This window comes from Vulpes vulpes, chromosome 12 (assembly GCF_048418805.1).
Source record: "Vulpes vulpes isolate BD-2025 chromosome 12, VulVul3, whole genome shotgun sequence".
Taxonomy (NCBI): domain Eukaryota; kingdom Metazoa; phylum Chordata; class Mammalia; order Carnivora; family Canidae; genus Vulpes; species Vulpes vulpes.
Window position 1 is genome coordinate 81,996,528 of NC_132791.1, and position 15,413 is coordinate 82,011,940.

General features: G+C 38.4%; 1 protein-coding gene across 11 annotated transcripts in view; it reads right to left on the reverse strand.

Moving 5' to 3' along the window:
- CDKAL1 (CDKAL1 threonylcarbamoyladenosine tRNA methylthiotransferase) overlaps positions 1–15,413 on the reverse strand; it is a 641,987-nt gene that overhangs the window by 528,785 nt on the left and 97,789 nt on the right. For all 11 annotated transcript variants that reach the window (XM_072729035.1, XM_025999312.2, XM_025999311.2 and 8 more), the window contains one exon: positions 10,240–10,324. In XM_072729035.1, coding sequence (XP_072585136.1) covers positions 10,240–10,324 — 85 coding nt within the window. The remainder of the gene's footprint in view (positions 1–10,239; positions 10,325–15,413) is intronic.

The window sequence follows — 15,413 nt, forward strand, 5'->3', positions numbered from 1 at the left end:
CCTCTTTCACTTACTCTCTTGCTTAAAATTGCAAAACAAAGCAACTGTTGATGTAACAGTAATCATGAAATATGCAAAATACTGCTCACCAAAAAGATTTTAGATAACTGCAAAACTCAGTTTTGCATTTTAAGATGACTTTACTACATCTGAACTGCTTTTTCTGTTCCTGATTTGAAAAATAAGTTACTAATCCTTCAACTGTTAACTATTCCCTCACTTTGTTTATTTTTTTTATTTTTTTTTTAATTTTTATTTATTTATGATAGTCACAGAGAGAGAGAGAGAGAGAGAGAGAGAGAGAGGCAGAGACACAGGCAGAGGGAGAAGCAGGCTCCATGCACCGGAAGCCCGACGTGGGATTCGATCCTGGATCTCCAGGATCGCGCCCTGGGCCAAAGGCAGGCGCCAAACCGCTGCGCCACCCAGGGATCCCCCTCACTTTGTTTAAATCCATCAGAAGTTCAACCCCAAAATACATTTTCTCCTTTATTTCCCATCAAGTTTCTCAATGGGATGCACCACATAATCATCTCCCGATACTACCACTCATCTCCATGTTCTCCCTCAGTTAGGAGGCAAGCTACCTAAAGCCTGTAACAAGGAACTGGTCAAAATCTGCTCTGAACTTTATAACTCTCATCCTTCACTTTAGGAATCAACAGAGAGTTCTTCATTCATGTTTCCAGAAAGCGTGTTCCTCCAAAACCTCAGACTAGCTGATGGGGGAAAAAAATTACAAAGTCCTTGCAACAACAGAAAACAGACTAAAAACAACCATGCCTTAAGACTTGAATAATATGAACTCACACATGGTATGATGATAAGACCTAACTTGTAAACAACTCCAGAGAAATATGGTCTTCAACAGTATCACTGTCTGCATAGATCTATTTGGCTTCTTCACAATATCCTTTCTCAAGGTAACCTTACCAGTGCTTCTGCTTCCTACCCTGCAACAGCCATGTTGATTTTTTTAAATTTGATGGTTTACCTGATGTTTTTTGCTCATTCAATGAAACTAAACAATATAACACCCAAATGTAAAATAAATGCTATGATATTAATATAGCTACAGTATATAATTTATACACTTAACATAGAATAATACATTAATGACGACATGCTTATGTACAGATAGAACAATGCTAAACTCTCTTCCCCAAAAAAGGAGGATCAGTTCAACCTAACTGTACAAACATGTGCTGAGTAATTATAATTGTGTATCAAACTCAAAGCCAAACACTACCAGGTTTTTATCTACACCTTTCTTTTCTATCCTCTGATGCAAGATGAGATGCTTCAATTGTGTCAAGGGTCAAGGTCCTAAAGCTGGCCCAGCTTGCTTAGTTTGGCAGGGAGAACAAGGTCTTGCCATTCACAGCTGGACTTCTGCCAGCCTGACCAAGTGACCAGGAAGGGACAAGGATTCCTACCCTACAATCCTACAATTGCACAACTAAGTATTTACAAAAAGGATAGAAAACTACTGATTCGAAGGGATACATGCACCCTGATGTTTACAGCAGCATTATCAACAGCCAAATTATGGAAAGAGCCCAAATGTCCATCAACTGATGAATAAAGAAGATGTGATATATATATATATATATATGTACACATACACACGTGCACACACACACACACCATACATACAATGGAATATTAGTCATCAAGAAAGGATGAAATCTGGCCATTTGCAATGATGTGGATAGAGCTAGAGTGCATTACACTAAGCAAAATAAGTCAGTTGGAGAAAGACAAATATCATCTGATTCCACTCATATATGGAATTTAAGAAACAAGACAAATGAACTTGGCGGGAGGGGGGCACAGAGAGAAAGGCAAACCATAAAACAGTCTCTTAACTACAGAGAACAAACTGAGGATTGCTGGGGGGAGGTGGGAGGAATGGGTTAAATGCATGATGGGGATTAAGGATGGTGATGAGCACTGGGTGCTGCATGTAAGTAACGAATCAGTGAATTCTACTCCTGACACTAATATTACACTATATGTTAACTAATTGGACTTTAAATAAAAACTCAAAAAACAAAACAAAAAAAAATTTCTTACCCCCTTTACATCTTCCCTCTAGAAAGAAAATGCAGAGTACCAATGACAAATACAAGCTTCTTACCTCATTTAGGACAAGAGCCAGGTTTCTTCCTAGTTTACAGGTAAAACATAAAAAGGAAACAGCATGACTTCTTAAAAAGAGGGTCCCTTAACATGACATCTGAAAATCAGAATATTGTCTCTCCTCTCTGCAAATATACAGACAGAGATAGCTCTGTCGGGGGATTCACAGGGGCCTTCAGGGACCATTCTCGGAAGAGTTGACAAGCAGTCTATTAATGGTTTCTGTTTCCCAAGAAAAAGAAGATCATTACACAGTAGAGTCAGAGGGTCACAAACTGCACAGAGAAGAATTTTCCTGAGGTCAGTAACCTGACCTCAAGGCTCACAATCTAGTAGAATGCCAAATATGTAAACAAACAATAAAATGTAATATTCAACAATAGATGTTTGTATGGGATTAGGAAGTAGCAGAGAATAGAGAGTGATTAACTCTGCAGACCTTGGAGGTAAGGGGTGGGAATTACAAGGGAGACAACCTTACAGACTTGTCCCTGTGTGGGTATAAGTGCCACACGTGCACACATGCACAAATTTAGGAGAAAGGGGAGCATATTCCAGGGAAAGGAAGGGTATATAAAACACAAAATCATATAATGCAAAGAGAAGAAGAATTCCATGAAAGAGTGGCAAGAAAAGTTAGAGAGGGAGGCAAGAAAGAAATTTGTAAAGAAGACCTTGTTATGCTGAGAAATCTTATCTTCATTCTGCGCCTGGGAAGGAACCATGGCAGGGTGTTAAGGAGAGCAAAGCGTGGAGGGGCACAGAAAAGAAGCTGAGAGCAAGCTCAAGTTCTACTGCAAAATTAAGAAGAGACAATGGGTATCATACCTGCAGCATTAAGGACCAGAATGGAGGGAAAGGATTATACTCAAAAGACATGTGTCTAGGGCAGCCTGGGTAGCTCAGCGGTTTAGCGCCGCCTTCAGCCCAGGGTGTGATCCTGAAGTTCCAGGATCAACTCCCACATTGGGCTCCCTGAATGGAGCCTGCTTCTCCCTCTGCCTGTGTCTCTGCCTCTCTCCCTCTCTGTGTCTCTCATGAATAAATAAATAAAATCTTAAAAAAAAAAAAAAAAGAGAGAGAGAGAGATGTGTTTAGTTCATGGCAGCCCAAGGAAAAATGAGAACACAGCGCTTCACTGCAAGTTCCAAGAGGAATATTTATTACCACCTAAGACGTAAAGAGCTAATAACATCGAGCAAAAGAAAAGAGGGTGAAGAGAGGTCGAAGAGAGGAAGGAAAAGATATTTTCAAAGTAATCAAAGAAAACTCAGAGACTATCTGGAAGACGGCAGTGCAAGCAAATAGCCAAGGCAACAGGCGAGAGGATGTGATGGCTGGGTAAAGGGTGAGGTGCCTAACACAGGGGTTCCCAATGACTGGGGGTGCCCCTGAGTCATCTAAATACAGAAGTCCAGGAAGCAGTAGGATGCAGGGGTCTGGATCCTGGATGGGAAGATAGGGGTCAGAAATAGAGATGTGTGACTCACTGGCACCCAGTATCTAAACAAGTGAAGGAGATGAAAAAAATAACAGTAGGAGGAAACAAAGTCGTTCAGCACCAGCACTGTTCTGAGACCCACACCTGGTGTAAGACACATACGCAGCCCAACTGCATATTCTGAATGCAATATTCTAAATTAACATTCCCTATGGAGGGAAGCTTTCTGGTGAGCAGAGAAAACTGAAGCAAGGAGGCTGTGAGGGGACTCAGATGGCTGCCCCAGACAGTTTACACAAGGACCTAAAACTGACAATGAACCAAAGCCATCTCATACAACTAGAATACCCAAAATCAAAACATCTAAGCTTAAAAAAAAAAAAAAATCAACAACGTACAGTATTAAAAGCTAAGTTTAACAGAACAGCTTGTGTTATCTGTGCAGTGTTCTGCAAAAGGCCGAAACTAAAGCTTACTCTTATTTTTCTCTCCCAGTGCCAATTATTTTTATTTGAAAAGGAAAATGATCACCTGATTACTAGTGAATCCAGGTTAATAACAGAATCAGCAGAGGTTTTTGTTTCCTTATAAGCTGGATAATTACTAACCGAAAGGCCAAGCACTTCTCTGGTCTTAATGTTAGCTTTTTTGAAAACATTTCACATATTCAAGTTGAAACAATACTGTGCTACCTCCCCAATCTTTATTCACAATGAAGACCCCAAGTTAAATCTACATAAAGCAAAAACATAATTTCACAGTAAGAATGACCAATAACTTCTATGTTCTATCAACAGAATGTATATAAGGAGCTCTCCTACAGACAAAAGATGTTATATAAAGCAAACAGTCTCCATCTCAACACAAACCTTTCTTCTCTGTTCACTCCTCCTTATATTCTAATTGTTCTTTCAAGTAATTCCACTCAGATGTCTAAACCATCCCTTCAACATGACCATTTGTTTCTAGAGGAAAGGTGGTTCAAAGAACTAGTGACTCTTGTCCATCCACTATCGGTATGGCTAAACCGCACTGCCCGTTTGGGTTAATAATGCACAAGGTCAAACAGAGGTTGACAGTCCATGATCAAAGCAAGCTGGCTATTCTTTCTGTCATTTATATAGAACACACAAGATGTGTTTATTTTCACCAGCCTCTGAATGACCTCCTTTAGGTGGCACAGAAAAGATCCCACATTTCTATAAAGCATTAACCAAAGGAGTTCTCTTATTTGATACTCTCATTAAGAGCAAATTTTATTTTTTGAAACTTTTGATCTTTTTCATTTATTCAAGAGCGCCTCAAGTTAAAGGCCATATTGTCTAAATCAAATTGGTGTAATGAATAAAACAAGGACAGGGCAACTAGCAAATGCTCAAGAAGAAAGAGTACACATTCAATAGGCTGCCATCACAAAATATGGGGCTCATTAGCGATTTTTTTCAAAATTAGCAAAGGCAACAGCATTTGAGATTTCAAAGTTCAAAAGGCAGCCCCTCCCCCCCAATCACTCAACTCCATTTTTGCTACTTAAAACTCCTACTCTTTTATCAATCTGAATACTAGTAATACAAACACTGTAATACCCCCTCATAATTAAATCAACTAGAAGAGAGCCAATATAAAGTATGTAGCAGTATAGCCTACAGATTAATACAGATGGCCATTTTCATATCAGGTACATTACGTTGCCCAGATTAGGGAATTATTTAAAGGTTAAACATTTTCTCATCAGCACTAGTTTATAAAATGAAGACTTTCAAATAATTTTAAACCAATATTCTCTCTGACCAACATTAAATAACACTTCCTACAATACTGTATATGGTGTAAAGTTTCACCACCATCACCATGGGGTGGGGAGGGGGGGAGGGAGTTATCAGTCCATGTCTGTCTTGTCAGGATTTCACAATTCATGGATCTCAATCAATGAGATCAATGATTCATGAACCTTAATATCAGTGGTATTAATCACATAAAAGACAGTAAATCCCTTAGAGTTATCTTTCTTCACTCCTGTTAAAATGAGATGACTAAGTGCATGGTGGCTCGAGAGATAAAAATGAGGTGATAAGTAATTAAAGACAAACAATTATTAAATACCAGAAATACACTGGAAAGGGCACAAAAGGAGGAGATTAGAAATGATGACACTCAGAAATAAGTGGCAAGTTAAGCCATCATTATTTGTACGAGATCTAAGTTTAAAAAAAAATAGACCTCAGCTCATCTTTGTGTATCTCTGAATTTGAACATGAGGGATTAAGTGAAGCAGAAAAAAGAGAAGGGGAACAGTCCATCAGACTCTCCTTCAATGTAAATGCTGTCCCACAATCATTTAAAAAAAAAAAAAGTGAGAGGAAACTGAAGGGAAAGGATGTTGCATGACTTAAGGTAAACTAGAGTTTATGAACTCTCCATCTTCATTTTTCTTCATGAAGGGATGGTGATGACAAGGGAGAAGGCATCCAAATGTATACAGGTCGCTTGAATTTGACATCTTCTCAGTGTTAATTGTTACTGTGTCTTTTACCAGATTATATTTATTCTGGAAATAAGTCAAATGCTAGCATAGGTGTTCTGTTAAACAAGAACTAATTCTGACTATCAAAAGCCTTCAAAATCATTTTTTAAAAAAATTTAATCACCTGTAATACTGTTTTTACATTTCCTTTCAATCAAGCATAAGAGTGCATTAAAGGAAACTATGCTCGCTACCACCAACTTTACAGTATTCAAATGACAATTTTCTTATGGGATTACTGCATTTAATCATTCAAACACCACATCATTACTGAGAACCACATTCACTCATGGTTTATGTAGATAACAAAACCCAATGACATAAGTTATATCTGAGTTTTTAAATAAACTTTCAGGAACAGTCTAGCAGCACAGCCATTAGTTATACTACAAAATTGAGAATCACAGAAACTAAATTCTCTGGACTCTGTACTAAGAGGGTATCAGCAGCATGAAAATATCTTTACATCGTATTTACCTTTCCTAGAGGGAAAGAGTAGATACCCTGGGGACATGAGAGACTTCTCATAAAATGGAAGGCATTCTTTGAAAATGAGCAGCATCAGGTAATAATTTTTGGCTCCCTGTAACAACAACAACTCCTCCTCCTCACCACAACTCAACTCCCCTGTGCCACCCCACATCACTGCCACCCTCTTCTGCTTCCCACCATGGTACAAGTAAGAACTCTTCTCTGCTCCTTCTGTGGTTTCTGAGTTGAGGATGCCATCACATGCAACCATCACTTCTATGCAAAAAACATAAAATACATAAAATCTCTATCTTTTAGTATTGGTCTCTGATAACTACTTACCTGACAGCTTTACTTAGGAAGCACAATAATAAAATCATTAAACACAGTGACTCTGGTCAGACTGCCTAGGTTAAAATCCCAACTCTACCACTTTTTAATTGAACAGCCTTAGAGAACTTACTCTGAAAAACAGATGCCGCTTCATCTGTAAAGCAGAATAAAACTATAACCTACAACTCAGTGAGACTGCAAGAGTTAAGCGAGGGGAGATCCAACTGAAGTAAAGCATTTTGAACAGTGCCTAGCACATGGAAGGCACTAGATGAGGATCAAACACGATCATCATTAGAGTATTTAGCCGTGACTTCAAATAATGGCCAGCACAAAATCAAAACACTTCTTCCCTCTAACTGAACTCCCTGTCGGTCATTCCCTACTACATTCTACCCATGGGTCTCAAAGTCATACTCAACGATGTTGAAAGTATAAAGAACTCTTCCTTCTTAAGTCGATTCCTTCCTTCCAAATCTGAGTGCCTCCATGTGAGATGAGGCCACCAGCTTCTGAACTACTATAACTCTCTCCTGGTATGGGCCCCTGAGCTATACTCTTTCTTGTGCCCAGCCACCCTTCATACTGTTGCAGGAATTAATCCCGAGAGACCAAGGGAGCAAATGTGGCTAGAAAATGGGTATTTCTTTTAAATTACCTTGTACAGAAGTATAACAATGAAAAAAAAATTCTACACGGGTAAAAGGAGGACAGATTTTTTTAAAATAATAATATATAGTACTGGAACAATGTGGCTGTCCCTACATTGTTAAGGGAAAAGAGCTGAAATGTACAGATGCTATATGAAGAAATTATACATTCCTAGAGAGTCAAAGAAGACCTAAATATCTTAATTTATGGACTGGAAAACTCAAAATGAAGAGAGATGCCAATTCTCTCCTCAAACTCATCAAGAGATTCAATGACATCACAATCAGAATCACAACAGTATTTTCCTTGTTGAACTCGGAAACTGATGTTAAATTTGTATGGAAAAACAAAGGGCCAAGAAAAGCCAAGACACTCTTGATATCTAACAAATATCTCAACTTAATGTGAATCTATATTAATCACTCACTGTGTAGAATTGTGCCAGAATAAGGAAAGAGGTCAATGGAACCATACAGGGAGCCCAGGGACAGAACCAAACATGTATAGACATTCAACATGACAGACTGGGTAATACACAGACAAAAGAAGAATGGATTTTTTAAAAACAATAAATGATAGTGTCTACATGGAAAAAAATGAAATAAAATTGGACCTCCTTCCTGGTACCAAACAACAAAAATTAACTGTACCTGTATTATAAACTTAATGTAAGAAGTAAAAACCATGAGACACTTAGAAGACAATATTGGAGAATATCTTAACTTCAAGGAAGAAAGACTTCTTAAATATAAAAGCACAGGCCCAAAAGAAAAAAATTTTAAGCGAAAATTTCTCTTCATCATAAGATACCATTAAAGAAAGTGAAAAGATAAGCCATAATTGACGCTTGCACCATGTATAACATGGAAAGATTAGTATAGAGCATACATACAATATGAAAGACCCATATAATAAAATATACAAATAAAGACAAATAAAAGATATAAATGGTAAAAAGACAGCAGGAAAAATATTCAAAACACCATTTCACAAAAAAGAGAAGTCCAAATGCCCACTAAACATATAAAAAGATGTTCAGCATCATTAGGAATCATGGAAATGCAAATGAAAACCACCATGGAATATCAACTCTACCACAAGACTGGCAAAAATTTAGAAGTCTGACTACATGAAGAACTGGGAAGAATGCAGAACAGCTACACACTTCCATTACTTCTGGGAGTAAACACTAGTACATCTATTCAGGAAAAAGAGTTTGACACTTCTAAAGTCTGAACACACACATACCTGTTATCCAGTAATTCAACTCTGAGGTACATATCCTAAAATAACTCTTGCACATGCACACGCACACCAGAGAAGGCATTCAAAATATTCACAGCAGCAGTGTTCACAAAAGCAAAACTCTGGGAAAACTCTATCAGTAATAAGATGACAAAATGATTCAGTGAAATGTAAGAACAGCCAGTTATACCATGTCCATCAAATGGATAAAACTAAAATTCTAATGCTGAGGAAAAAAGGTAAATCTCAGAACACGCACAGCATGAAGTCCAATAAATAAAGTCCAAATCAGGACAAAACTAAAGCATGCATTTTTTAGAGATACTCTTCATAAATGATAAACTTATTAATAAAAGTTAGACAATGACTCACAAAAATCAAGGTAAAGATGACTTCGTGGAGGTGTTTCAAACAGAGACACATGGTGGTTTTCTAAAGTCTTGGCAATGTTACATTTCTTACGCTGGGTGGATATACTGGTGTTAAGTTTATTACTATATAGACTGTACAGGTTTCATAAAATTATGATATACTTCATTTGATGTATTTCACAATAAAACCCACAGGCTGAGCTTGAATGTGAAGCAAGGAGGAGTCTGGCTGGAAAGGCAAGAAGGACAACAGCTAAAAGAGGGTCCTGGAGCAGGTTTCACTAAGAAGGAAAAGGCATTAGTGGGGTTAGCTGAGGTTGAAAACACAGAAAAATGAGGACATAACTTATAAAGCGAGGTTTCTGAGAAGGTGATTTAGAGTACACGTGAAAAAGGATCCTTCTTCTCCTTGAACCTGGGGGAACAGTAAGAAGCAAGGACTTACATGACATTCTCCCGCAGTGAACTGTGATTCCCCTGAGAGTGGGTATTATTAGCATCTAGCATAGTGCTAATGGGCAGGAAGAGAAAAGAGGGAAGGACTGTTTCAAGTCAGCCCAAAGTGTGGACTGGATTCCCTGACAAAATGACATCGTGGATACTCAACAAATACTCAAATCACCTTTAATTAGCTAACGTCACCAATATTCAAGTCACCTATCAGAAAAGTCCACAGTAAAGTTTCATTCTTTATCAAATTATGTCAAAACAGTAGAATCTTACCAAGTCCAATTCATACTCTTTTTGATACATACTAAATATTTATATTAGGAAATTTTTTTATTTTATTTTTTTATTATTATTATTATTTTTTTTTTATGATAGTCATACAGAGAGAGAGAGAGAGGCAGAGACACAGGCAGAGGGAGAAGCAGGCTCCATACACCGGGAGCCTGACGTGGGATTCGATCCCGGGTCTCCAGGATCGCGCCCTGGGCCAAAGGCAGGCGCCAAACCGCTGTGCCACCCAGGGATCCCTAGGAAATTTTTTTAAAGTGGATTTCCTGAACTTAACTTCACTTATTAAAAAAAAAAATTTAAAAAAAAAAACTTCCACTTACTTAATTGAGTTTCTAAAGTGGTCTTCAGCAGGATTTTTTACAGTACAACTATTCAGGAGCCATAAATCTGCCTCTGATGCATTTTCTATAAAGAAACAAATTATAAGAAAGAAATTTCAGTATCACATTTAATCATTCAAAAGTCTCCAAGATCTTCCTCCAACAGCACTGAGATACACAGAAGCAGGTGGACAGTCAAGTAAGCACGCAACTGCATTACACTAGCTAAATGCTGTACAACATATGCGAATAGTTGTGAGAAACAAATATAAAAATTTGTAACCTGTACTGTAGCTTTTCACTTAAAATATTTTTTAACAAATAAGCATTTTCTTCCTTTCTTTTCCATACTTGAGAGTATTTTAAAACTTCCAAAAACTAAAGTGGAACTGGCCTAATCTTACTTCTGAATATGCAAATTAACTGCCCCTTTTAGGACTATATCAATATGTTTTAGGCACAGATGTTATCATATACTGAATATTCTGCAGCTTAAGAAGTTTTTAAAAATATAATTTGTCTTTTAAAAAGTTAATGATTTACCTCAAAGTGAGCCTTTCATTCCTCTCACCGGTTTGATCAAATATTATTATGTATGTGGTCCCCCCCATCTTATCTGCAGGGACACATTCCAAGACCCCCAGGGGATGCCTGACACCACAGATAATACTGAACCCTATAGGGATGCCTGGGTGGCTTAGTGGTTGAGCATACACCTTTGGCTCAGGGCATGATCCCAGGGTCTGGGATAGAGTCCCACATTGGGCTCCCCACAGGAAGCCTGCTTCTCTATCTGCCTATGTCTCTGCCTCTCTCTGTCTCTCATGAATAAATAAATAAAATGTTTTAAAAAAAAAAACTGAACCCTATATATGCTATAGTTTTTTCTACACCTATATATCTGTGATAAAGTATCATTTATACATTAGGCACAGTAAGAGAATAACAAAAACTGGGATCCCTGGGTGACTCAGTGATTTAGTGCCTGCTTTCAGCCTGGGGCGTGATCCTGGGGTTTGGGGATAGAGTCCCACATTGGGCTCCCTGCATGGAGTCTGTTTCTCCCTCTGCCTGTGTCTCTGCCTCTCTCTCTCTGTGTCTTTCATGAATAAATAATTAAAAAAAAAAAAAAAAGAGAAAAACTAATAATAAAATAAAACAATTATAACCATATATTGTAATAAAAGTTATGTGAGCGGGTCTCTCTCTGTAAAACTATCTTATTATATTATGCTCACTCCTCTCCTTATGATGACATGAGATGATAAATGCCTACATAATGAGATGATAGCATGTCTATGTGAGATGAAGTGAGGTGGACACACAGGTACTGGGATGCAGCATTAGCCTACTACTTGACCTTCTAACAATATGTCACAGGGAGGATCATCTGCTTCTGGACTGTGATTGACCACGGGTAACTGAAACCGCAGGTAAGGGACGGGATGCTACCACCATACTGTGACAAACTCATTGACAATGCAATCAATAACTCAAACCCATCAAACCTATGAAAGGACTCTGTAAATGCCTTAAGTGTTTACTGGTTATTCCAATACCTTGTTGCCTAACGGGATGCACACAATGAAACAGGACTACCACAATGAAAAAAAAAAAAACCCAACACTGAAGACCGTAGCACCCTCAATGTTTACTAAGGTAGTAACAGAAGCTAAGGTACAATGACATGAAGAACCAGGAAAACAGAGGTCTGCGTGCACCTTCTCTACCTGGGAAGGGAATTTCAAGGGAAAGCATGACGTCAAAGGGATGGCGAGCACAGCAAGGCTCTTAGTAAATTGATAAAAACATTTTTACCAAACATTTTATCATAAAAATGATGAAATATTTTTAGAGACAAGAATAAAAAATTCTCAGATCAATTAAAGGCAAGGGAAGGTGCTTATTACTATTTATCCCTCCTAACCCGTCTCATTCCTTCCATGTGTATCCTCCTCCCACTCCCCATAGTCTAATTTCCCTGCCAACAGTCAGAGGGACCTTTTACTTAAAAAATCCAGCTATGTCACTTCCCTGCTCAAACTCAGAAACAATGGGTACTTACATATTGCCCCTCATTCCCTCCCAATTATTCCCCACAATGACACCCGAAGACATCCCTCTAGTATCAATCTTCTGATGACTTCCAGGGTATTCAGGGCCCTTCCAGATCCAGCCAGCTCCCCAGCTTCAATATTAACTTCTCCCTACATTCATCTGTCCCTCCAGCCATACCAAATCCCCTGAAATTCCTAAAGCCTGCACTACTCTGTCCGGCTAGAATATCGTTGTTTCCTATCTACCTAACTCCTACTCATCCTTCAGCTGCAGCCTGAGGTCGTAGCTGCCTCTTCTCTGCACTCCCATGGTAGACTGCGAACAGACTATTCTAGTACTTCACATCCTGTATTAAAATAATTCATTTTTCCAGCCTGTCTGTATTACTATTTAAGAAATACAGAAGATAATATATTTTTTAAGATTTTATTTATTTGAGAGAGAGAGAGAGAGAGCATGAATGGAGAGGCAGAGGTAGAAGCAGACTCCCCACTGAGCAGGGAGCCTGACATGGGGCTCAATCCCAGGACCCCGAGATCATGGCCCAAGCCAAAGGCAGACAACCAACTGAATCACCCAGGTGCGCCTGAAGACAACGTTTTTATCTGCTGCCCCCTGAATGCCCAGAGCCTAACACAGCGATTGATGGACACAGAATAAACATTTATATGCATGGAATGCTCAACAAGGTGCAAGTAGGTTCAGGAAGAGAGAAGGATGATAGCTTATGTGGGACCACATGCATATGGCACTTCTCCCATCCTGGTAAAGCTCTCAAGGCAACATTAATCTTTAGGAATTATCTTCAAGAGAGTAACCAATTTATTTAACAAATATTTAGGGCTGAGACCTTGCTCACAGTTACATGCTCAGCACTTACACCTGGTACATGGTAGATGCCCATCAAATACTGAGTGCTGATTTTTTAAAAGACAAGCTAAACTCTGAGCAATGCATTGCACAGATAAGAAAGAGTCATAGATGTTAACTAATGATTAAAAAATAAAGGCTAGGCATTTGTTTAAAATAAACAAATAGGGGCGCCTGGGTGGCTCAGTCAGTTAAGCGTCCAACTCTTGGTTTCAGCTCAGGTCATGACCTAAGGGTGGTGAGACTGAGCCCCACAATGGGCTTCATGCTGAGTGTGGAGTGTGCTTGAGCTTCTCTCCCTCTCCCTCTGTCCCACTGCCTGCACAAATGTGTGCATGCTCTCTCTAAAATAAATAATCTTTTTTAAAAATTAAACTTAAAAAAATTAACAAACAAAAACATAAAGACAGAACTGTGTCAGATGCCAGCTTTGTATCCTGGCACATTCTTCTATTCAATCACCTTAAAGCCACCTCTCACTGTAAAGACAACTCTCACTATACATATTATAACAAGAGCCCTCTCAAGGAGAACTCCAGCAATAAATAAGGCAAATTATTCTACTTTGTCTGAAATGTTGCCAATGTTGGAATGTACAGACTTTCAAAATAAAGGGAATACTATGCTTGGTGATCTAACTGCAATCAACAGGAATCCAATGCATATACCAAAATGCCTAGAAAATTACACAACTTTTTAACCACCCCTCAAAAGAGAATGTCCTTTCCAAAAAATGCAAGAGTTTCTTATCCAGTTATTTCCGAACTCAGTTAATATTGTCAGAACATGCTATTTATAAGCATAAATGTAGTCAGTAAACCACCATAACACAATGAAGATTTACTACGTGCCAGGCTCTATTCTAGGAACAAGGGATATGGCTGTAAGAAGAGTTTCTACCTTTAAGGAGTTTAAGTCTTGAGGAAGAAGCCTGATGAAAACAAGGTAATTTCAGGTACTGGTCAATGCTACTAAGGTGATGAGAGACAGTAAGGGGCAAAGAATAATTGGTCTCAGGAGTTAATCTGAGTTAAGACTCAAGTAATAAAAGATCATGCAAAGACCAGAAGAAAGAGCATTTCAAGAAGAAAATCCCGCAAGTAAAAGGCCATGAAACAGAGAGCTTGTCGTGTTCTGGTATCAGAGAGACCAGTGTGACAAGACACAGGGAAAGTCGGTATAGGAAGGAAGGTCCAAGAGGCAGGCAGCAACCAGAGTGCTGTATTGTAAATATAACAGGAAATCACCACTGGGTTTCAAACGGCTAATTTCTACTTTGGAAAGCCCATTCTGGAAGTGCCATGAAGACTGTAAATGGGGCAAAAGTAAAGGCAATGGGGGAATAAGGAAAGAAAACCAATTGGAAACTGGTGCATTGGTCTAAGGAGTTAAGTGAAGAGCATGGTAACCTGTGCTGGGATTACAGCGATGGCAAAAGTGAGAAGCAAATGCGGGCCTATTCTGGAGGCAGAATCAAGAGCATTCACAGATAGATTAAATGGGAACAGTACAAGAAGGAATCAGCAGGGTTCACAAGCACATGGAAAGAATTTGGGCCTGAGCCTTTCAGGTGCTTGTGGTGCCATTTACATTTACTAACAGGAGGACGGTGTGCGGACAAGAGAATCAACAGGGCTTTTCATCAACATCTTCTCTTATTGCTTCTGGATTTTGAGTCATAATTAACAAGTTTCCTCTATTCCATCACTAGGGAGATTGACAATGTTTTCTCCTAATACACACATGGTTTTACATGTAGATCGTTGATCTGCTAGGAATGTATCCTGATACACATAGATCTCACTCAATTTTTTAAATGCAAAATGAAATAAAATCTTATATTCTCATATCAAATTGGAAAATATTAAAAGGTATGACACTATGTAGTGCTAGCAAAGGAATGGAGAAACTGGCAACTTTGCTGATGGCAATCTCTACTCACGAAAAGCTTTGGAATGCAATGTGAAAATAGCTCTCAAAAATTTAAATGTGCATCAGAACTTCTCTAACACGTGCTTATAGACTACTTGCACCACACACGTATATATTTATATACACCTCTATATATGCACATACATACATACACATATATACAGAAAGTAATCAATTTTTTAAATCTCTGTGAACATTACTGACAAAGCAAAAAAATCTAGAAAGCCTATATATCCATTATATGGAAACTGTTTAAATAAATTATGAGACTACTGCTAAAATATCACTGATTTGTCCAGAAAACAAGATACATC